Source organism: Anolis sagrei, chromosome X (genome assembly GCF_037176765.1).
Source record: "Anolis sagrei isolate rAnoSag1 chromosome X, rAnoSag1.mat, whole genome shotgun sequence".
In the NCBI taxonomy this organism is placed as follows: domain Eukaryota; kingdom Metazoa; phylum Chordata; class Lepidosauria; order Squamata; family Dactyloidae; genus Anolis; species Anolis sagrei.
In genome coordinates this window covers 40969868-40993702 of record NC_090034.1, presented here as the reverse complement: position 1 = coordinate 40993702, position 23835 = coordinate 40969868, and the positions used below count along the sequence as shown (strand labels likewise).

General features: G+C 43.3%; 1 protein-coding gene across 13 annotated transcripts in view; it reads right to left on the bottom strand.

The window, feature by feature from the left end:
- NCOR2 (nuclear receptor corepressor 2) overlaps positions 1 to 23835 on the bottom strand; it is a 343965-nt gene that overhangs the window by 207430 nt on the left and 112700 nt on the right. For all 13 annotated transcript variants that reach the window (XM_060785561.2, XM_060785569.2, XM_060785570.2 and 10 more), the window contains exons 3-4: positions 14715 to 14842; positions 6868 to 7048 (exon numbers count right to left, since the gene is read on the bottom strand). In XM_060785561.2, coding sequence (XP_060641544.2) covers positions 6868 to 7048; positions 14715 to 14842 — 309 coding nt within the window. The remainder of the gene's footprint in view (positions 1 to 6867; positions 7049 to 14714; positions 14843 to 23835) is intronic.

The following is a 23835-nucleotide window of genomic DNA, read 5'->3' as shown; positions in this document are numbered from 1 at the left end:
TTCAACTTCTCAAACCCCCCAATTTCTTTTAGTGCAGAGATGGGCACTAAAAATAACTAAGAGCAGATAAGAAACAGTTGCTCCTTAATACCCTTAATAACTATTAATGCTGTTGACGGAAGAGCATCCTTAGGAAAAGGATCATAACTCAGAGGTAGAACATATTTTTTGCATGGAGGCCAAAGGTTCAATTCCCAAAATCTCAAGTATAGCTGACGAAGAGCCTGGTTGAAATCTTGGATAACCAATGCAAAAAAAAAAAAAAAAGAGTGGGGTGACCCAAACCGATGGCTGTTTTATCTGAAGATGATAACAGCAGTAGTTCAAGAGATCTGAAAAACAGCACACTGGGGAAGGCTGTAGTTACTAACTGGAGCGGGTAGCAGGGAGCACACAACGCCCTTGTTGTCCCAGCTTCACTGGCTGCCGATTTGCTACCGGACCCAATTCAAGGTGCTGGTCTTGGCCTACAAAGCCCTAAACGGTTCCGGCCCAAAATACCTTTCTGACCGCATCTTGGCCTACGAGCCCACGAGGACCTTGAGATCGTCTGGGGAGGCCCTTCTCTCGATCCCGCCTGCATCACAGGCACGTTTGGCGGGGACGAGGGAGAGGGCCTTCTCGGTGGTGGCCCCCCGGCTGTGGAACACTCTCCCGGCACACATCAGACAGGCGCCCTCCCTCATGTCCTTTCGAAAAAGCCTTAAGACCTGGCTGTTCGAGAGGGCATTTAATTAAGTGCTAAGCAACAACATTACGGTAATGAGAACTGGAATGGTATAAGGAAAATGAGACTGGCTATGATTCTACTAAGAGACGAAGCGGATTTTTATGTAGTTTGTAGTTTGTATTTGTTGTATAGTCATATGTTGTTGATACTGGCCTCTGTAACTGTCTTTTTATGTGTACTGTACACCGCCATGAGTCGCCCGTAAGGGCTGAGAATGGCGGTCAATAAGTGCATCTAATAAATAATAAATAATAAATAGTAGATTAGGAGTTCACAACTTTGATCTTCTGGATTGTCAACTCTCAGAATAATAGAATATTGGTCACACGGCCTGGGGTTTTTGGAATTTGAAGTTCAAAACATCCAGAGGACCAAAATTTGATAACCACCAGTATATATAATACTTTGCTACATTGTTTGGGTCTGATTTTGTATAAGACACGTTCAACTGATCAGCTCCATAGTATTTCATGCCTCTTCAGATTTTCTTTGCAGATACCACCTTCTCACCGAGTAAAGTATACCTACACTTCCTCCACTAACATAAATGGCAATCTTGAATTTTAGGAAGAAACGAAGACACCCAGCACCTTTGACCCATTATTGAGGTCCAAATTTGGATGCACACACTCCTTTTGGAACCTTCTTCTCAATCTTTATGCAAGGGTAACTCTTTTAAAAATGACACTTTTGTATCCCCATGAGAGACAAAAGTGGCATTCTCTCATCTTTTTAAAAAGACTAAATGAAATGAATTGAAGTTGGAATTGATTTTGCTATCATTCATTTTGGGAGCATCTCTCGGGCCTAAGATGGTCCAAGGAGAGTCTAAAAGTCTGGCAAAAATGCCTCCATGACCTGCTGTAAAGGGTTGGATGACAGCTACTAAAGTAAAGCTCAATCTGGATAAGATAGAAGACGAAGAGACCCCAAGGGCCATCCAATCCAACCCCATACTACCATTCAAGAACACATGGTCAAAGCACTCCTGACAGATGGTCATCCAGCCTCTGTTTAAAAACCTCCAGAAAAGAAGACTACACCACGCTCGAAGGCAGCACTTGTCGAACACCTCTAACCATGAGAAAGTTTCCTGCAATTTGAATCCATTGCTCCGTGCCCTAGTTTCCTCAGCAGTAGAAATCTCTGTCACTGAAAGTATAGGCAGAATATGTGATTCAGAGCACTTAGAGCACGCTCTGATTGGCCAGCTGGCTACGGCTTTCCAGGAAAAGGATAATCTATCTACAGTTCACAGCTGGTAAGCTGTTTAGATGTCTGCAATGCACTCTAAGCAGGCTTGCTCTTGAAGACAACTTGCCGGTAGTATAAACTGCAGTTAGTACAAACACAGCAGTAGCTAGAGCCCCTGACTGGGAGATCCTGTAAAAGTCACACAACACGAGTCTTAAAAGAATTGCACTCATGTCGTTATACTTCTATTCTAAATTCAAGGGGGCTTGGGGCAATAAGACCTCCATTACCACAGAACCCATATCTGCAATTTCACTTACCTGAGTCTGAGGGGAAATATTCTCTCTAGGAATCTGCTAGGTTCTCCAGGTGATTTTATGGTATACTTGGGGATCTAGTAAATTTTTAGAGTGGAATCTCTAGATTAAACATGGCCTTCTATTAAAGACTTTGGGACATTAACATTTATCCAAGTCTGTGTAGGTTTTAACTGGCTTAAGTTGTAAAATTGTTTAATATATTTTTATGTAGCTAAAAATATTCTTCATTGTTTTAAAATGACAGTTTTCTAAATGTTTAGAACTTCTTGTATCTGTACGCCATCTAGAGAGCTTGTAAATATATAAATATTTTAATTAAAAAACCAATAACATCAATTCATTTTTATTTTAAAGCTCTGACTCCGCTAGGACTGTAATACAGCCCATTATATAAAGCCCACATCCAACTTTGTGGAAAACTATTGGAAAATAAGTGTTTGTCTCTCAAAATGAAAAAAAGTTCAAATTGAGTACTGATATTTACATTCGGATTTTATGTGCAAATAATGTTTTTATTTTATACACCTCTCTGCAAGCACTGTGGACGTTTAAAATATGCTGCTCCCTTGATCTTTATAAGGCAGTTCAGTACAAAGAGAAATTTGCCAAATTTATTTATATCATGTTCTTTTCCTGGAGTTTGCAATGATTTCAAAGTCAGTGTTGCAATTGAGTATGTGCACTGTTAAGATTTGGCATCATTATATGCTCCCATGTTTCATTCAACAATCAATTTCTCAAAGGACATTTTCATTCACCACGTCCAACCATAAACCTTTTGGGAGTCTGAGGCTGTCCACTTAATCATGTATAAAACGAAGAAATCAAAGGAGCCTGGAAAGGGAGAGGGAAAATGTTTCTTCTACTAACTGCCACTCAAACATATACTCCTTTCAAGCTCAGTTTTACTGGACAGAAGAACACCCAGATAAATCAGATGATAGCCTTTCAGAAGAGAAAATGTAGTGTAATTGCCGGATTCAAGCACTTGTCTCCATAACAGAAAGCAGATTCAAAATTGTGAAGAAACTTATGGATAGTGCTACCCTGGCCCCAACCCCACTGTGTACTTTTAAAAAAATGTCATACACAGCAAATCTCCCATCCTATCAGCGTAGCAAAGCTCTCATCAGAAGTAAATGGGTGGGAACAAGTGGGAGCCAGCCTTTCTTCCAATTACAGAGGTGGGGAGCATGAAGTGAAAGGATTCGCTTTACCCCAAAGAGAATTGGGTGAGATGTCACCTTGTAATATTGATGGAACAGAATAGAAAGGTCTAATTATGCAAATCATGAGCCGGGTTTGCCGAGAAGAGGCATTCAGCCTCAACGAAGACAGGAGGGGAAATCTCACTCGCCAACCACTTACTGCTCAAACACTAATTTAAAATATGGCTATGAACGTCAATCAAAAAGCAAGGAGCAGAAGGTGACAAAAGACTGGTTCTAAAAATTGCTTTTACAGAGATGGTGAGTTGAGTGAACAGACTTCCAAAGATGCTACTCCCAAACCTCGATTTATATGGGTCCTGGATTACAGTCAACGGAAAACATCGATAGTAACTTTTCAATGACCTTAGTAGGTTACCTCCATTTGGACTTTGCAGAAAGAACTTGGTCCAGCTGCTTCTGAGCATGGAGAGAGGGGGGAGCAACCTTATACTGGGAATAGGGGTTGCTCCTTTTTCCTTCCAAGCTCAAGAGCAGACAGTATGACCCCAGAGATATCCTGTAACGAATGTGGTTAGAAAAACAGAACCTAGGAGTCCACAAATATTGCTCACTGGGGAAGCAGGAGAGTAGCAGAAACAGTCTCTTCTACTACTCTAAGTACACGGGAAAACGGTGTCTCATATGTAGAGACCTCTCCCTTTGTCAGAAAAGCTTTTCTTGAGAGTTAAAAAAAGAAGGAGGAAATGGAGATGTCACCTTGAAATTCTCTTCAATGTGTGCCCAATCTGTGGTGACAGGCACAGAATTGACAGTTCTATGGCTATGTGACTGTCGTAGGTATATTCCCCCTCTGCCTGCTGCTGTGGCGCTCTGTGTTCAAAGAGCGGTGCCCTACTCTGCCGCCACCATCAAGACCTAGATTACTCAATTAGGGATTAGGTCTTTGCCAGTCACTCCCCGGCCAAGTGGGAGGCCTGCCAAGGTCAATGAACACCCCAGCCAGTTTCATTAATAACTGCTGAAATCCAGCCCACTGTGTGGGGGTGGAGGATGAAGAACGGCACTTACTCCCAGCAAGGGATGAGCAATCCAAATGATAAATACAATGGGGAACCAACAAGGCAGAAAGAAGAGGGGCAACTTTCCAGTTGCTACAAACAATCCACCTCACTAAGAAATGGGCAAGAGGCAATGGTCACGAGAAAGAGCCCCAAGAATTGGTAAGACCTTATCTTCTACCTTAGCAAGAAACCTGAGAACTGAATACTGCCAACCAAGCCAGTTGTTTTTAACTGGGGTGTCACATTTCTGTAACAAACATACCCACACAAAGGAATCTGCTTTATAACAAGTCCATGCACTGATGTGGGGAAAGGGGGTCCCACAAGCCATGGGTAGCCCACAGAGCACCAATTTGCAATCCCTGAAGTCCAAAGATCCTTTGTTTGAAAAAATGAGTGATTTTTACCCTCCCCCTCCCCCACCAACACCAACACCCTGCAAAATTGCCCTCAAATGCATTTAAAACTTTTTTAAAAAAAAAAAAACCTTGAAAACTGAATCCAAGAATGCAGCTGAATAATCCCATAAGACTTTATGCTTGGGGTCAGCCTGTACTCTTCTGCGAGCCAACATTGACTTTTTTATTCAGGCAAGTTCTTTTAAGGAAAAGGATGCAAGTTTTTAACTTTTCAAAAACCCTTTTAATGTGTGCATAGTCTCCCTTCCCCAGAAAGATCTCCTGAACACCTCCAGGTTCAGAATGCTCACTGCAATATTGGAAATAGTGGGGCAGCAAGGCCTGTTGTAAGAACATTCAGATAATGTCAGGCAACAATTGTGGCTACCACATCACTAGTTCTGCTCAGCTGCTCCATTATGCCTGCTCCATGTTTCAGTAAGCCTTGCTCCACAGCTAATCCTGCCACCCTGCTAGCTGAAAAGTTTTACCATTGAACTTCTAATCCCATGACTTCACAAAAGACCAAATAGCCACATTTTGGCTGACCTACAAAGTCTCATGCTCAGCAGCAATGGATGTAAAACTCTTTTTACCAACTCCAATCAAGAGATTACCATGTGACGCACTTTTGCCTCCTCTCCCATGGGTATCTGCTAAAACCAATTCCAAAAAGGAATGGAGGAAGAAAGCTACAAGGAGGAGAAGGAACACTTGAAAACTGGCAATTTTGATGAATATGTGTAAAAACTGAAGTGGCACTGAGGGGGAGAGGCAGCAAGGCTGAGTGTTCACACTGGAAAGTGCTAAAACAGGATTTGCAACACTCTCAGAATGTGGCATTTTGCAAGGTCATGTATGCTTTTCACAGGAGCTGAAATAATCTGGAAAAAAAAAGAAAGCGGCTGACCATCGAACAAAAGCGATTTTTAAAAACAATTGTATCTCCTGAATCACATTCTACCTACCAAGAGACTGGTTAGGGTTTTGAATGAGCTGCAGTTCCTCAGAAACACAAAGAAACAGCAGAATTCCCAGATATCTGGGCCTAGATATGTTTCCAAGAATCTTAGCTTTCAATTATTTTAATCAACATATAATTCTAAGAAAACAAAATGCAAAACATGAGAAAGTTTTGTAGGGAAGACTTGCTTTAATCTCATTAGCATGTTAGACATAAATTACTGGGCTCAGGACACAGTCTTGGTGCAAGACACCTCCCGCCTCTGCAGTTGCTATTTGCTACAGAGAAAATACACAACACACACACAAGGGTCTACATCATTAACAGGGCCATCAGAAGTTATGAGGCTCTTTCCAGAGATATCATTAATAGTCACTCTGTTACTGCCCTTGCTTATATGCATTTTCCAGATTCTTAACTGATTTTCCTCTGCTGTCTTCACCTATTTCATTCCAATTAGAGCATGATATCTGCACTACAATCCCACAAGTTGGTTCATTTTGAGAGGTAACAACTGACAGACAACAGCTGCTTGGCTGAAAGGAGAATCTGCATCAAAGCCTTCCTGATCTGGGCATGATGCTACCTTCAGCACATGGCACCAAATATCTGCATGATTTGGATCATTTCTTCTAACCCAATTTTCAAACCCTCAGCTTTTTTGCCAGTGTTGTACTGCAGACAATGCTATTTTGGCTGCAACGTCCTTACACTTGCTAACAATAGATCTATGCAGTATGTTTAAGATGTCCAATGCATTCTGGTTCGACCAAGATTCCCTCAGACTGAAAACACTGTGAAGGCTTTCAGGCAATGGGCCCCATAAGCAGAGAGTGTTTCCTCCCTTTGGCTCACTTGAGGATTAACAGAGGTGAAAGCTTACAGATCAGTTTCCCCCTATACACTGAGATAAAGTATCACAGACCTCACAATTTCTCTTCTAGGAGGCACATCCTGTTCCTTTCCAAATCTCCTTGCCAAAACAGCACATATGCCCCCCATTCCTGTTAAGAGGCTCCTTGGCTTACTTTGGACAGCTCGTCAGTGTCTCCCTGCTGACTCTGGTTGAGCAGGGGCGAGTGCCTCAGCAGTGGCTCCTGAAGCAGCTCCAGTCGGGGCCGTTTCGTCTCGATGAACTCCATTTCTGACTGTTTGCTCAGGTCAGGGAGGTAAGGATGTGGCTCGCCTCGGCTGAGCAATTCCTGCGACCTGAGAGTGGTAGACAGGGAAAAGAAAGGAACTGTTAGAGACCCCCAGGACATAAACAGGCATCTGTGATATGGAAGAGACAAAAAGAGGAGAAAATTACAACTGCTATGAGACATACTATTGAGGTTTAGTGTAGGAGTTTATTTCCTACTTGCTGGACCACTCTGTGGCTACATAAAAAAAGAAACTGTGGACAACTGGGGATGAGATGTCCCAGTCATCCAGAATCTTCCTAATCCTAAAATGCCAGCCTACTAATACATCCTGCTGTAGACTTCCACCTCTGTCACTCTCTCTCTGTTTACATAAGTAAGTCCCCACACTATGTCCCTTTTACCACATGGATATATATTTGTTTGCATTATGCCTATGACCTTCTATGTCATATCTGATGCTTGCCATTTGCACACAAGATGCCGAGAACTTGATACAGTGAGAAAATATAGATGATACACATGGCACAGTGAAAAGAAAATACATATAACATGAGTTTTTGCTTAAGCACAGAAGCCCTGTTTGCAACCAACAATCAAACATGGAAGGCTACACTTAACCTGTTTGCGTAAACCAAGAAATTGTGGCTATTAGATTAATACAACGCCAAGATGTTATGCTACATTCTGAAGTTTGTTTAATAGTCTGGCTTGTGCTGAAGCAAATAACCAGTTTCCTATTTGGATTAAATGAGAAACTATGGCTTAAATGAGAAACTATGGCTAAGGAGAGATTCATTCCATTGGAATTTGTGACAAAAAAATGATGAACAAGTCAAAAAATTGATATTTTGGCTTAAAACATTAACTTTTTAAAAAAATGAACATGGCCAGTTTTTTATGATTACATTGCACATTTTCAGCTTGCATTGCACTGTTTTCATTCATACAGCTGTGCAAAGGAGGACACTATGATCGGACAGATACACACTCTACATTTAAAGATATCTTGATTCCATGACTCCTAGAGACATCTTGTTCTACAGAGTCTCAGATATTCACTGTCTTCCTCACCTCTATCTTCCAGCCTGGTGCTTCTCAGATTCTGATCTGGGTAGACAGGCTTTTCTCCAAGTGAGGCAGGAACCAATCACTGGCTACAGTTGTTTCTTTCTCACCTGCAAACCTGCCAGGTACAAGCAGCCAATGCTTCAGGATGGGTCTAGTAATTCAATTTAGGATGTATAATGTTCTTAATGTTTTAATGTTGACTAGCTGAATTTCCTCAACAACTTGACATCACACATTGGTGTTAACACTTAACATTTCCACATTCTAGTCACCAGTTTCAGACCAACTGGAGACTGTTCAGAGACCAGATCTTGTCAGAGCCACTTTGTGAGTATAGTCATCTTGGTGGGCATAGTAGCCATGCAAGGTGGTCACCAGCTCCAAATGATGGCGGAAAGACCGCAAAGGAAGGGAAAGGAAGAGTATTCACCTTAAATGTATTCTACTGAATGTTCACATTGCAAATGTTGCAACGTGCCCCCATCCCTTGCACTCTCAGCTCCTCAATCAAGAGGATTAATCGCTTTCAATAAGAATAGCAATTAAGCTTTTCCCCTCTTGCCACACTCTGTGTGTCTGCTTTGGAGGGCTGTGAGCACCCATCAGCTTATTAACGTGAACAGAATATATTGTTATTGACAAAATAACTGTACTTCTTGTTACCATGGAATAAATGCTTAAAACCCTTAATTACCAGGAAGGAGGGGGAAGCATTCAAAAACAACAAGCAATTTGGAAAAAAACAACTTATAAAATTACCAAAATAATCAAAAGAACCCCCCCCCCCCCGTAACCATGGATGGGGGGGGGGGGGGAATACATGCGGACATGCATAGCCAATTACTATAGCTTCCATTTCTTTCCTTGACTAAATCATCAATCTCCCCCACCCCGCAATGAGAGCGGTACACATAACATTCTCTCAAAACTATATACTAGATTTTCTGAAAATAATGTTCAAACACAACCTCACCTCCCCCGCAGTTATATAAATGTAGCAAAAGGTGTCCATTGAGCTAAAAGTGTCAAGGAAGGATTAGGCTTTGGTAGTTAAACCTAAATGCAGACTAGTGTGAGGGGCCCTGCCGCTGACAGAATTAGAATCTGGATCTTGCTACACATTAAGCAGGGAACACTGCTGTGTTGACATGGATTGCTGAGGAAAGGAGTTTAGAGCTGTGAGCCCTGGACAGAGAAGCAAAGATAAAACATCCTCCCACCATGGCCTCCAAAAAGCTGCTGATGCTGTTTCTTCCATGGCAATTGTTTGGGGTTTGTGGTCTGTTGGCTAACCTGTTGATCAAGTCAAGGTGGGTCAGTTTCAGATTTCAGCCTAAACTTAAAAAGGATGACCAAAATGGTCAAAGGCCTGGAAGCCAAGTCCTATGAGGGATGGCTTAGGGAGCTGGGGGTGCTTAGCTTGCAGAAGAGAATCATAGAGTTGGAAGAGACCACAGGGGCCATCCAGTCCAACTCCCTGCCATGCAGGAAAAGCACAATGAAAGTACCCCCAACAGATGGCCATCTAGCCTCTGTTTAAAAGCCTCTAAAGAAGGTGCTTCCCTCTCAGAAGCCTGAAAGTGGCTGTGCTATCAATGTTTAAATATTTGAAAGGATATCACATTGAAAAAGGGGAAGGCTTCTTTTTGGATGCTCTGGAGACTAGCACACAATGGAGCAATGGACTCAAATTGCAGGGAAACAGATTCTATCTAAACTTTAGGAAGGAATTCATGATGGCAAGAACTGTTCAACATATGTTGCCTCGGAGTGTGGTGGAGTCCCCGCCTTTGGGGGTTTTTTAAACAGAGGCTGGATAAGCTATTTGTCAGGGTGCTTTGACTAGTGTTCCTGCATGGCCTAATGGGGATGGACTGGGTGGTCCTCATGGTCTCTTCCAACTCTCTGATTCTATTATTCTACACCTCAGAAGCAGTGTGTCACAAACTTTCATGTTGAAACAACCAAACTCCAAACACCCTCTTCAATTTTCACCGCAGTCATCAGTTCCCTCGATGATGGCCTTGGCAAGTCCCTCTTCCTCAAACTGATTCCCTTTGCCTGCCATATGGGGACAATAATGATATGAAAGGAAAATAACAAGACCTGCATAAGATACGCAGCTGAACTGAATATACACAGAATGTTTCCTGGGGGCGTTATGGATGTTACAGCAAGCAGGAGTGTATCAAATCTGCCAAAGCCTGCATTCACATTGGATGAGTTGGGAGCCCAGCATGAGCCTGTCTTGACTCAGAAAGACTGCCTTCTCCCTTCCCAAGGATGCACCCTCCCTCCCAGGACACTAAAATGGTGTTCAAGGGCACTGGCAATTTGGACACCATTTTAGTACTTTTGGAGGTCTGCACTGTTTAAAACGCCTGCTGAGAATTTTATTTTATTTACTCTATTTGTATCCTGCCTTTCTCTACCCCGAAGGGGACTCAAGGCAGCTTTACGTATGGCAACTATTCAATGCCTTTGGATTTTAGTTTTTATTGCTATTGTGATTATTAATTTATTTGTGTAGCTTGCATTTTATTATTTTAATTCATCTCATAAACTACAGATTTTAACATTTAAGAAAACGAATTATTAATGGTCCTCCTCATTTGTATCCTCACAACGCTCCTGTAAGGTAGGTTTAGCTAAACCACAGTAATGGGCTCATAGTCACCTAGTTAGGTCACTATTCCTGAATGGCAATTTAACCTAGAACTTACTAAGTAATAGTAACATTCCTTTCCATGATCTTCTTTGTGGTTTCTGTGTATTTCTGCCTGCCTGTCTTTTAAAACATACCGGCACATGGCTATATAAGATCCATAGTGTGGGGTATCAATAACATACTTCAAATGTTCCTGGACAACATCATGCCATTTCTGAAGTATCCAGGACAAGTGAGGAGGGTATAAGTAGGGAACAGCCAATAGGAAAAGAAGAAGACAAAAGCAGAACATTCCTCTGCAACTGTTTGTGGTACACAATGTACCAAAAGGAGATCTTGAAATAACTCTTCAAAGATTGTTTGTTCCAGCTGGCAGGACCCCACTGTATTCTTGCCAGAGGGAAACCTTCCAGAGAATGGCTTGCAAACAATGGATGAGGTGCACTGAGGCATAACTTGACGAGAAAGCATTCTGTATGTGTTAAAAGGTCTCAGATGCAATGGACGCCAATTCCAGCTGGAAACATCTGAAGGCTGAAGTAGTTAGGTACGCCAAAGCAGAATGATGCACAGAATAATTTGAAGAAAACGGTACTCTCTAACTTGACACCTTCCAATGACAGACTGAACCAATTCCGCAGTAGGAAAGAGACTGCATGTGACTTCCAAGTGGCTGCTAGATTTGGAACACAGGAACCAATTTGGGTTTAATTCCACATCTGACAAAAACTTACTGATGGGATAAATAAGCTGGGGGGAGAAACACACCTGAAAATCTGCCTCCCAGCAGATTCACAACAATAATTTCCAAAGCTTGGAAAAGTTCCTGGCTCAGCCTCAGCCCCCAGATTCATCCAAGAAGCACAGCCACTAGCCATACTGGCTTGGGTATTCTGAAAGCTGTTGTCCAAGGAAATTAGTTTTTCTTTATGGTCATTTCCAGCTATTTTGCTAAGACTTTCCAAATGCTCTCATTGGTGGCAACCAAGGTCCAGGTTTGCAGTACAAAGGGAGGAGAGAACAGACCACCCCCACGGTACTGAATGAAGATGGCTCTCCCTATGCCTTTTTGAAAATTCTTCTACGAAAGGAGAAGGGAAGGAGTCACCTACTTGTCTGTACCAGCCTTAGTGCTTAGTGGTTGAGTTCCCGCCCCCACTCAAGAGACACAGCAGAGATGTGTGCTTGCTGTTTGTGTTCTCTCTCCTCCAGATCCACAGACATGAGTTCTGCTTGCCTCTTCTTGCTGGCTGCCCCCCTCCCCAGCTGCCAAGCCACAAGAGCCAGCTGCCTCCGCTGGAAGCCAAGCAATCGGAACCCGGGAACCCAGCCAAGGTTCTTACAGATGCGTTGTGCATGAGTCTGCCAAGGGGGACTCAGCTGCTCTTCCGTGCTCCTCTGGCAAAATAGAGGTGGGAGGTGTGTGTGTGTGTGGGGGGGGGGGGTGCCTCTTTGCCAAAAAAACCCAAAAGTATTTGCTGTGACAGGCTAGGCCAAGCCACCACCACCTGCAGCCTCCAGCTACAACTCGGTCCAGGAAACCCAGGGGAAGGGAGTGGGAGATGTGGGAAAGGTCCACAAGAGGTCATCTCAGTCCACAGGCTGCCGCACCAAAGCTGGATTAATTAGGCCTGAGTCACCCTTGACATATGTTTATACAGTCTATATTTAAAAACTTCTCCTGATGGAGGAAGGAAGGAAGGAACTCCGTAACCTCCTTCTGGCAACCACTTCCAAGAAACACAGTCGGGATATTCTTCAGGAGATCATAAATCACAAACTTGGAAAAGGATCCAATTCAACAATCTCCCCAGGTATAACCTGTACAATAAGAATCCCTTTGCCAACACCCACCAAACTTTCTGGAAATCTACAAAAGTAATGTATGTTAATTTTGGCACTGACTCCTTGTTTTTTTTCTGGGCACATTTCAATACTTGGACCCAAAAATATTGTATATGTCTGGGATCTGTCAATTGGGGATCTCTACATCCGGTTGAGACAACAAAGGAGCAAAAAGGTACATAGTAAAGCTATACGTTTTCTCCTAACATTAAGTCTAGTTGTGTCTGGGGGTTGGTGCTCATCTCCATTTCTAAGCCGAAGAGCCAGCATTGTCCGCAGACACCTCCAAGGTCATGTGGCCAGCATGACTGCATGGAGCACCGTTAACTTCCCGCTGGAGCAGTACCTATTGATCTACTCACATTTGCATGTTTTCGAACTGCTAGGTTGGCAGAAGCTAGGGCTAACCGCGGGAGCTCACGCTGCTCCCCGAATTGGAACCTGCAACTTTTTGATCAGCAAGTTCAGTAGCTCAGCGGTTTAACCCACTGCGCCACCAGGGGCAATACATACTCAGAAGCAAACCCCTTCTCTCAATCACCAACGTCTTCATGATATAGAGAAACCAAAATCCAACTCCAAACATTGCAGTGAACACCTGAAGCTCAGAGCTAAAACATGGCTGTACCAGAAGTCAAGGAGGTGGGGATGGGAGGGGGACCTACAGCCCCATCAAGTTGTATAAAACACGTTTGTATACGCAGTTTCCAGAAACTTTGCAACACTAACATGTTTGGGCTATCCTTTGGGACTAATAGTTAGGAAAAGGGATAAGGAAGGGAAGACTCCTCAGATTACACTGTATGTTATTCTGCTGAGGAAAGAGGGGGTTGGCTTATTAAAATCCTCTAGTCCTCAGGACTACAAGTTGGACATAGTTTCCCTGAAGAAAAACTATGCCAAAAACAATACCTATTCTTACATATTAAAACAAAACTATTGCTGCAGATTTTAGCTTGTGAAATTTGGGTAATGATTTGATGAACTACAAGGAAGGGAGGGATAGAGGGGGAAAGGGCGAGAGGGAAGGAGAACAGAGGGGAAGCATTAGGTGAGATTTAAGTGCTGAGCTCAAGTACTCAGAAAGCTAACTGATACTAGAGGGCCATTTATAACCCAACGATTCCACTTCAACTGCCATGGAATCCCAAGTTTGGCAGTTTGATGAAGACCTGGAGCTCATAATTCTAAAGGCCCCTCCCTAAGAGGCCAACCCCACAATTCCCTAGGATACAGCCATGGCAACGAAGGTGGAAACACAGTACTATAATTGTGTAATCAAATGGTTGATCCATTTGGACGAAAACTTCTTAATTTTTTTCCGCTTGCAACCATATAAGAAATTTTGGCATGACTCTGGGTATACAGAAATATAAAATAGGTATACAAATCAAACATTTACTGATACTAAATCAGCATTTGCATGGCTTGTGAAACTGGCTGATTTCCCTTTTTGCTAAGAACAGCTGAAGCATCTTCTGCGGTGTCCACTGTAAATACTGCACACTGTTGCTCTCCAAACTGTGTAAATGGGTGTTGTTTAGAAACTTTTTACTGTTGCCAAATTTTTCGTGACCCCCCAACACTGAGCTAAGAGGACCTCATTTGGGGCCAGGATTCACAGCAGTGATCTAGACTACTATCATTACTCTCAGACAAGTGTTCTCTTCACCTGGTACCTATTTCAACCTGAGATGCCAGAAAATGAATCTGGCAGCTTTGTCATCCAAACATGTATCCTACCACCCTTCCACAACTTGAGAGGAACCACACTGGCTGCAGCAGTATAAAGAGAATCAAGGGATGAATATATTGCCTTAGAGACCCTTCAGCTGCGTAAGTTCTCAAAGAAAAACCACAGAAGCTACACCTGTTCCCAGAATCTCTTGCAATATCCCAGAGAATACCAGGGGTGCACTTAAATTGCAAATATCTCTGCCCTCTCTGGAATGCTGCAAGTGGATTGCAGGGCACAGACAATATAACTGAATAGCTCAGGACAATAAAATGCCTCTACTCAACCTCTATTACTAGAATCTTTACCAAAACATAGCCTTGATGGTTTTCTTGGGCATCATTTTATATTTCCAGGTTTTGCAAGATACTGCTCACAACCCCGCACAGGCAGAGAACTCCCCATTACCCTTACCTTTCATTTCCTGGCTGAAACTCAGAGAGTAAGGATGGTCTTCTTCTTTGTGGCTGCAAGACAGACCCAGGGGCCAAATGGGAAGGGTAGTCCCTGGCATGGTGCTGGTATTCCAAGAGCCCAACATCCTGAAAGTGGGAAAATGAAATAAATAATGTTCAAAAAAGTGTTTTGCTATGTTCATAGCACTGTAATTTCGGTTAATGTGCATACTGAAATTTCCAAACTTGACAATAAGTGAAAATGGAATCTTGCAGCTTGTAATACTGCAAATCGATCTGCTTTGTTGTTAAGGCTATTTGGCATAGCACTACATTTGCAAGTTCAGGAAAGGGGAGCAGGCTAACAAAGGCACCAACGCCCCACCTGAAAAATAAAAGAAACCCAATTCTACCACCTGCTTCAACTTTTGATATTTTCGTTGCCCACACACTTGACGAAATCCCATAAAATCTGCCAAAAAAGATGTGCACCATCTCTTTTGTGGGGGGGGGGGGGTGAAAGAGTATCCCTTTTACTCTTTCAACCCCCCCCCCCCCCCCACAAAAGAGAGTGGTGCTTCATTGGAGCAATATAATCAATTAAAAAGTTCTCCCGCTGCATGCCGCAAAAGCTGACTATTGAACAGTTCACCTGTTCCTTATTAACAGATAAGGTGTGTGCACCCATTGGGAAGAAATGGAGCTTGATCAAAGAGCAATTATTTAAAGTACAGACAAAGACCACATCATAATACCAAGGGGGCTTTTGTGAAAGCCGTGACCCAATGTTAGATTAAATGCAGAAAACATCATACTGAAAATAAGTCGGAATTGTAAGTTGGGTCTCCAACCAAAAGAGTAGGAATTCCTGCAAAATGCTTTTTAGAATCTAAAGTGAATAGGTAGATCCCGATACCGGCATTTTAGAGACAGCTTATTTCTACATACACACAAGCACGGTTACTTCACACATACGCAACAGGACACTGCAGTAAACCAGTTCCACATTATGCCTATGACACTGTATTTTGTATAGGCATCCATGTATATTGATTATACACACAGCAGCGATACCCAGATAGAAAATTTCATGGTTGAGTGAGCCATGAAAAAACCCAGCATTGCTTATTTTGACTCTCCCATCCCTTATCAACTAATTTCTTTTTTGCATGTACCAAAAGGTGGTATCTAAAGAAAAAAAACCCAATAAAAACAATTAAAAATATTGTGCATTAGTGACAGACCAGAAGAAATGCTCCAATATATGCATGGTTAATTTTATCTCCTGTATAAGAGGGAAATTGAATATCTATCAAATAGATCAGTGATTCTCAACCTGTGGGCCCCCAGATGTCAGCTGGTAAAGTGACTGGGATTTCTAGGAGTTGTAGACCAAAACACCTGGGGTCTCACAGGTTGAAAACCACTGAAATAGATGGAATGAGTAAACCATAAACAGGGTCACAAACCAGAACTTGAATCTAGGTTGTATATTAAGGGTCCTAACCTGGATTCGGTAGGAACCCCACCAGTATTCAAATTTGGGTGTATTGGGTAATTATGCCAAATTTGGTTGGGGGGTCACCACAACATGAGGAACTGCATTAAGGGGTCACGGCATTAGGAAGGTTGAGAACCACTGGACTTCTGCAATGTGCCACACATTGGGCTACCTCTGTCCCAAGTTCAGAAACCCCAATTAGTTCAAAATATGGCAGCCAGATTGATACATCTAGGCATGAGCATACTATACCTATATTAAAATCACTGCAGAGATGCTTTATGGAGCAGAAGGAACCTTCCAAGCCAAACTTGGATCCTGTTCACTAACTCATACGGAGCATTCTAGTTTCTTCTGTACTTGGCCAGCTTGGCCTGAGACATGCCCGCCCCCCTGCCTCTTAGGACTGAAGCCAGGAGAAATCCCAATTTTCTTTTATACTTTTGGCATTTTGGAGCAGAAAAACATTGAGTGAAAGAGAAGCCAGCTAATAAAATTTCTTGGCATCCCAAGAGAAAGAGCTTAAAAGCACTGTTCTTTCCTTTCCCCTTTTTCTTTGTAACTGTACAAATTTCTTATTATTTGACAGTCCCAAATGTTGAGCTTGACAGTTTTTCCCTTAACATAATGCATTAAGGTAGAACTGAATCACTTGCAGCACACTAAAATGACTCCCCTTTCCCCTTTTTGTGGCTTCTATCAATAAGAACAGGTTGCAAATCTTTAACCATGGCTTCTCAAGCAGTCATCTGTGAAGTCACAGATATGGGACTTTCTGCCACCTGTGCAGACCCTTCAGAATCTTAGAAAAATGAGCCAATTATAGTTGGAAGAGACCTACAAAGGCCTTTTTGCAAGAGCTCCACCCTTTTACACTGTGTGTGACTTCTTAGTAACACTGTGGTGGCTTTCTAAAATGTTCAATCAATGTAGAAACTGAGCATTGGGGAAAGTACAGCAGAGCATCTCACTCTAAAAACAGCTTTGGGAGAAAAGTAAGTAGGAAAATATCTTCTCAGAGGTAAGAGGGGGACCCCACCTCCAGCCAAATGTACATATCTACTCCTCGGAAGAGAAATTCACTCATGAAAGAGTTATCATGGGGAAAAGAGGTCTCCACTGAAGTTTTCTCACCAATCCTTGTTTCCACAACAAGCCAGTTTTCAAAATTCAATGAACATAGAGACAGAAAGTGAGGTGGAATCTTCTTAACAGGGGCACATACAGAAAAACAAATACCACACTTAACACTTCCCTATATAATCCAAAAGTAAAAAATACACATTTTGGCTGGAGTTACACTTTAAAAATGTGTCTGTTCTGACTTACATACACATTCAACTTAAGAACAAATCTACAGAACCTATTTTGTCTTACCTTGAGGACTGCCTCTAATTTATACTCTGACCTTTTCTTCCACAAGGGTAAGGTAGTTCACAATCTTCATTTCTCTCACTTACTGTTGTCTCACCCCCATTCTTAACTAGGAGTCATTTGTAAGTCAGATGTTTGTAACTTGTGGACTGCCTGTATACAGTTCTTTTTACTCTTGCAGCAGAGTATTATGGTGACCAAGAATACATTTTAATGGGAACTAGATCCAAGTAAATAACTGCCTATGGTTCAAAGGGATTATGTCCCAACACAGAAAGGACGACAATGATGCTCCATTGATGGTGCAGGAGAAGAAGCTGATGGGTAAGGGTTGCACAGGTCATGGAGAAATCTCTTAACCTCAAGTAAAGAAAATCATGAAGATGCAGAGGGTGGCTTCAAGGAAGTGACAGCTGTTAAGCTGCATCTCTAAGGAGGAATATGAAAGTCCTCTCTTTTTCAAGAAGTGGACAAAGAAGGGAAGATTAAGGTGGATATATTTCTACATGTTCGCCCTGAAGGTTAAAAGAAACTCCTTGAAAGTGCCCTATTTGTGCTCAGAGTATCAGAACAGACAGCTTCCTAGAAGCTTTCATCACTTGCAACATAATGGAAAGGAGGTCTGCTGTCAGTCTTAGGGACTACAAGTTTCATTGCCAGACCTATACATGTAGTATGAAGAACTTATTTATTAATTCACTGCTTTGAAGGTCTTTGGATTCCAATCGTGTACATTCTCCTGTCTATCTACCCTCCATCATGCATTGTGAGCCACCCTGAGTCCCTCTGGGAGATGGCGGAAGGGTATAAATAAAAATTATGGTGATGGTGATGATGATGATGATTGTATTGTTGAAGGCTTTCATGGCCGGAATCACTGGGCTGTTGTAGGTTTTTTAGGGCTATACGGCCATGTTCTAGAGGCATTTTCTCCTGACGTTTCGCCTGCATCTATGGCAAGCATCCTCAAAGGTAGTGAGGTCTATTGGAACTAGGAAAGTGGGTTTATATGTCTGTGGAATGACCAGGGTGGGGCAAAGAACTCTTGTCTGTTGGAGCTAGGTGTGAATGTTTCAACTGACCACCTTGATTAGCATTTGATGGCCTGGCAGTGCCTGGGGCAATCTTTTGTTGAAAGGTAATTAGATGTGCCTGATTGTTTCTCCTCTGTTGTTTTGCTGTTGTAATTTTAAATTTTTTTAATACTGGTAGCCAGATTTTGTTCATTTTCATGGTTTCCTCCTTTCTGTTGAAATTGTCCACATGCTGGTGGATTTCAATGGCTTCTCTGTGTAGTCTGACATGGTGGTTGTTAAGAATGGTCCAGCATTTCTGTGTTCTCAAATAATATGCTGTGTCCAGGAGTCTGCAGTGCCTTTCATGTTCCTTGATTCGTGTTTGGGCGCTGCATTTGGTGGTCCCTATGGAGACTTGTCCACAGCTGCATGGTATACAATAGACTCCTGCAGAAGTGAGAGGATCCCTCTTGTCCTTTGCTGAACATAGCATTTGTTGGATTTTCTTGGTGGGTCTGTAGATAGTTTATATGTTGTGTTTTCTCATCCGTTTTCCTATGCAGTCAGTGGTTCCCTTGATGTATGGCAAGAACACTTTTCCTCCTTTGTCTTTACTCTCATGGCTTGTTCTCGGTCTTGCAGCTCTTCTGATGTCTGAGGTGGAGTATTACAGAGGAGCTGGCTGAGATGAAGCGTTGGAGGAGGGGTCTAGAGAGCATCTGGAGGAAATCTTGGGGTGTGTATGATCAAGCAAGGGCTAAAGCCGCTCTTAGGGCTTACTCCGCAGCTTTGCGAGCAGCCAGAAGAGTATTCTCGACTGCTCACATAGCGTCTGCAGCAAATTGACCATTGGAGTTGTTCCGGGTTGTTGGGGAGCTTCTCTGGCCTCCTGAGGTTGGGGAGCTAATGGACAACTCGGCAACTCGGTGCAGCGATTTTGCGCACCATTTTGCAGGCAAAGTCGCTCAGATACGTCTCGAGCTGGACTCCAGTTTTAACACAGTGCCAGATGAGGTAACTGAGGCACCTGTCTGTTCGATCTTATGGGATTCTTTCCATCTTATTCTACCTGATGACGTAGAGGGGATCCTTGGGACGGTGAGGGCAACCACTTGTGCTCTGGATCCTTGCCCGTCCTGGCTAGTTAAACTGGCCAAAGAAGGGCTGTTGGAAGGGTTTGTTGCAATAATAAATGCTTCATTGGGCCAGGTGAAATTCCCGTCCTGTCTTAAACAAGCGGTGGTAAAACCTCTATTAAAGAAAACCTCCCTTGACCCGACTGTATGTAACAACTACAGACCAATTTCCAACCTCTCTTTCTTGGGCAAGGTTTTGGAGCGGGTGGTTGCCTCGCAGCTTCAGGGATTCCTCGATGCCACCGATTATCTGGATCGTTCACAGTCTGGCTTTAGGCCTGGGCACAGTACCGAGACGGCTTTGGTCACCTTGGTGGATGACCTCCGCAGGGAACTGGATAAGGGGAGTGTGACCTTGCTGGTTCTCCTGGATATCTCAGCGGTTTTTGATACCATCGACCATGGTATCCTTCTGGGGAGGCTTGCTGGGATGGGACTCGGGGGCACGGTTCTACTGTGGCTCCGGTCCTTCCTGGAGGGTCGTTACCAGTTGGTGAAGCTGGGGGACTCCTGCTCGGACCTGGCCGTTGACCTGTGGGGTCCCGCAAGGTTCTATTCTGTCCCCCATGCTATTTAACATCTACATGAAACCGCTGGGTGAGGTCATCCGGAGTTTTGGGAGTACGGTGTCATCTACGCAGATGACACCCAACTCCACTACTCTTTTCCACCTGACTCCAAGGAAGCCCCGAGGATACTGGACCAGTGCCTGGCTGCTATGACGACCTGGATGAGGAAGAACAAGCTGAGGATCAATCCTGACAAGACAGAGGTCCTCCACGTCAGTCGCTCGGCTGACTGGGGTATTGGGTGGCAACCTGTGCTGGACGGGGTTGCACTCCCCCTGAAATCACAGGTCCACAGTTTGGGGGTCCTCCTGGACTCGGCACTGATGCTTGATGCGCAGGTGTCGGCGGTGGCCAGGAAGGCCTTCGCGCAATTAAAACTTGTGCGCCAACTGCACCCTTACCCCGTGAAGTCTGACTTGACCATGGTGGTCCATGCCTTAGTTACCTCTAGACTGGATTACTGTAATGCTCTCTATGTGGGGCTGCCCTGGAAAACGGCCCAGAAACTAGAACTTGTCCAATGCTCGGCAGCCAGATTAATAACTGGGGCAACTTACAGGGAGGGGTCAACCCCCCTGTTTAAGGAGCTCCACTGGCTGCCGTTTATTTTCCAGTCCCAATTCAAGGTGCAGGTTATCACCTACAAAGCCCTCAACGGTTTGGGACCAGCCTACCTTCGTGACCGTCTCTCCCTCCATGTACCACCTAAGGCCCTCCATTCATCTGGGGAGGCCCTTCTTTCACCCCTGCCAACTTCACAAGCTCACCTGGTAAGTACAAGGGGGAGAGCTTTCTTCTCTGTGGCCCCCCGACTTTGGAACTCACTACCTGGAGAAATTAGGAAAGCCCCTACCCTAGAAACCTTTAAAAGGGACCTTAAAACCTGGCTCTTCCGCTGCGCCTTTGGAGAGTAGGCATACAATCCCACACTACTGCTTAGCCTTAATGTTCTGTCATTGGAGTATATGTTGTTCCCCTTCTGTGGGAAAGTCTGATTCCACATCCCCCGCTATAATGAGCTCTCCTCCGCAAATAATCTGTCTCTTTTATCTCTCCCGAGTTTTAAATTAGTTTTAATTAGTCTCTCTTTCAATCATTACATGTAGCCCGCCCACTGTCATTGTGATTGTGTCTATTGTAATTTTATATTGCTATGTATTTACATGTTTTATTTTATTATGATGTTGCTGTTTACTGTTTGCTTTTTCGGTTGTGTTTTGGTTGTATTTTTATTGTATTTGTTGTTTGGGCTTGGCCTCATGTAAGCCGTTCCGAGTCCTCATCAGGGAGATGGTGGCGGGGTACAAATAAAGATGATGATGATGATGATGATGATGATCATGATCCATTGGCCTGTAGAGCCCAGTTTAGGTGGTTCAGTTCATTTTGAAGGAGGTGGGGTTCGCAGATTCTTTTTGCACGGTCTGCAAAGGCTTTAATGGTGCTTCTTCTTTGACTTGGGTGATGGTTGGAGTTTTTATATAGATATCTATCTGTGTTTGTGGGTTTTCTGTAAACGGTGTGACCCAACTGTTGATCTGGTTTACAGATGACTAGGACATCTAGAAAAGGCAGTCTTCCTTCATTTTCTTTTTCCATGGTGAACTGGATGTTTGGGTGGATGCTGTTAAGATGGTCCAGGAACCTGTTTAGTTCTTCTTCTTCTTCATGGCTCCAAATGGTGAAAGTGTCATCCACATATCTGAACCATACAGTGGGCTTTTTGTTGCTGTTTCCAGGGCTTGTTTTTCAAAGTGTTCCATGTAGAAATTAGCTATGACCGGGCTAAGAAGGCTCCCCATAGCTACTCCATCTTTCTGTTCGTAGAATTCATTGTCCCACTGAAAGTAGCTGGTGGTGAGGCAATGGTGAAACAGAGCCGTGATGTCTTCTGGGAACCTCTGGTTGATTAGTGCAATGGTGTCTGCTACCGGGACCATGGTAAATAGAGACACCACATCAAAACTGATCAGTTTGTCGTTGGTATTTAGCTTGAGATTGCTGATTTTTTCTATGAAGTGGGCTGAGTTATTGTTATGGAGTTTCATGTGGCTTGCTTCCAAATGTGGAATCACCATTCCCTGGAGAATGCAGTACTCTCAGGTGTCCCATTCCAGCTTGGTGCCTTCCAAATTGTAAGCTGAATATGGTGGGAGCTACAGTCCAACACATCTAGAGGGGGCTGGCTTTCAGTGGCAGGGCAAGTTACCATGAAAGATAATTGAAAGCAACAAAGCTACTAAAGATTAGTTGGGAAGTTTATAGCCTATTGCCTTCAGACACCAGATGACTAATTAGGTCAACACCACCTTAACAACCATTGGAGCAACTCAATTACTTTTTGTCTCTTCCTCACTTAAGAAATTATAGCAATGGGCCTTCAAGTGTCTGTAATTGCCTGGTGGGGAGTAAGTCCTCCCTCTGCCTCAAGACCTGGCTTCTTGGACTCAGAGAAACTACCAGCTTATCAGGAGCTGCAGAATCCTGGCAATCGGCCTTTTCATCTGAATCTTTCAACTTCAGCTGCTTGCTCTCATCTTTTTTCTCGCCCTTACATTTAAAACAATATGCAGTATTATCATCATATCAAGATAGTGGCTTGGGAACATTAGACTTTGGGACCAACTTAGGCCCCTATGGAGTCCCAAGCTGTCCCTAGAGGATTTTCCAATTGGTTGATTTCCAAACATGGGTACAGAGTCTTCTGTATTCTAAAATATCAAAACACCTCTATTAAAGCGGAATGGCTAGCATAAAAAGAATGGTGGTTTTGGCCCTACCCTTTCATCTTTATCCCACCCACCACCACCCCACCACCACCGATGGAATACACGCACTCCCAAACGTCTCTCCAAATGAATTCAGATTTCAAACTAAAAATGCCCCCTACTTTTGATCACATAACTAATGATCAAGTGATGTGGATAAAGTAACAAGGAATCCTGCCCAATACCAGGTTCATATAATCTACTTTGGCAAAGGAAACTCTCCAAGATACCACATGGAGAAGGCCTTTTAGCATCACCTCCTACCTAGGACTTTCTGCATGCAACCACATACTCCACCACTGGGTTCCAGCCCCTGATAAAAAGCAAGGATGGCTCAAATGTCCATGGGGCTGCATGCAGTCCCACAAAGCTCTATTTGTAGCCCTCAGTCCACTAAGACTCCCCGGCCCTCCCTTTTTCCACCACCCACAAAGGCTGAAAGCCTCGAAAGCAGCAATTCACAATTTAAATAGGTTGCATGTTCCCTTTCCTCATGGTTCCATAATTTAAAAATTGTTTTTTAAAGCAGGCATGGATTTTCTATTTGTTGTTTTGTTTTATTTTTGGTTAGTCTGTGAAGCCCTAACCAAAAGAGAGTGTTTTTAAGAGAGGTGTTTTGATCTTTTCTGGAACACAGTGTTCCAGAAAACAGACCCCTGAAACTACCACACCAGCCCCACCCAGTTTTCAAGTAGGCAAAATAAGGTACAGCAGAAGTTCAGTTGCATGTCCATTGGAAATATAAAAGCTATTATATTGGGGAAGTTTGTTTCCCT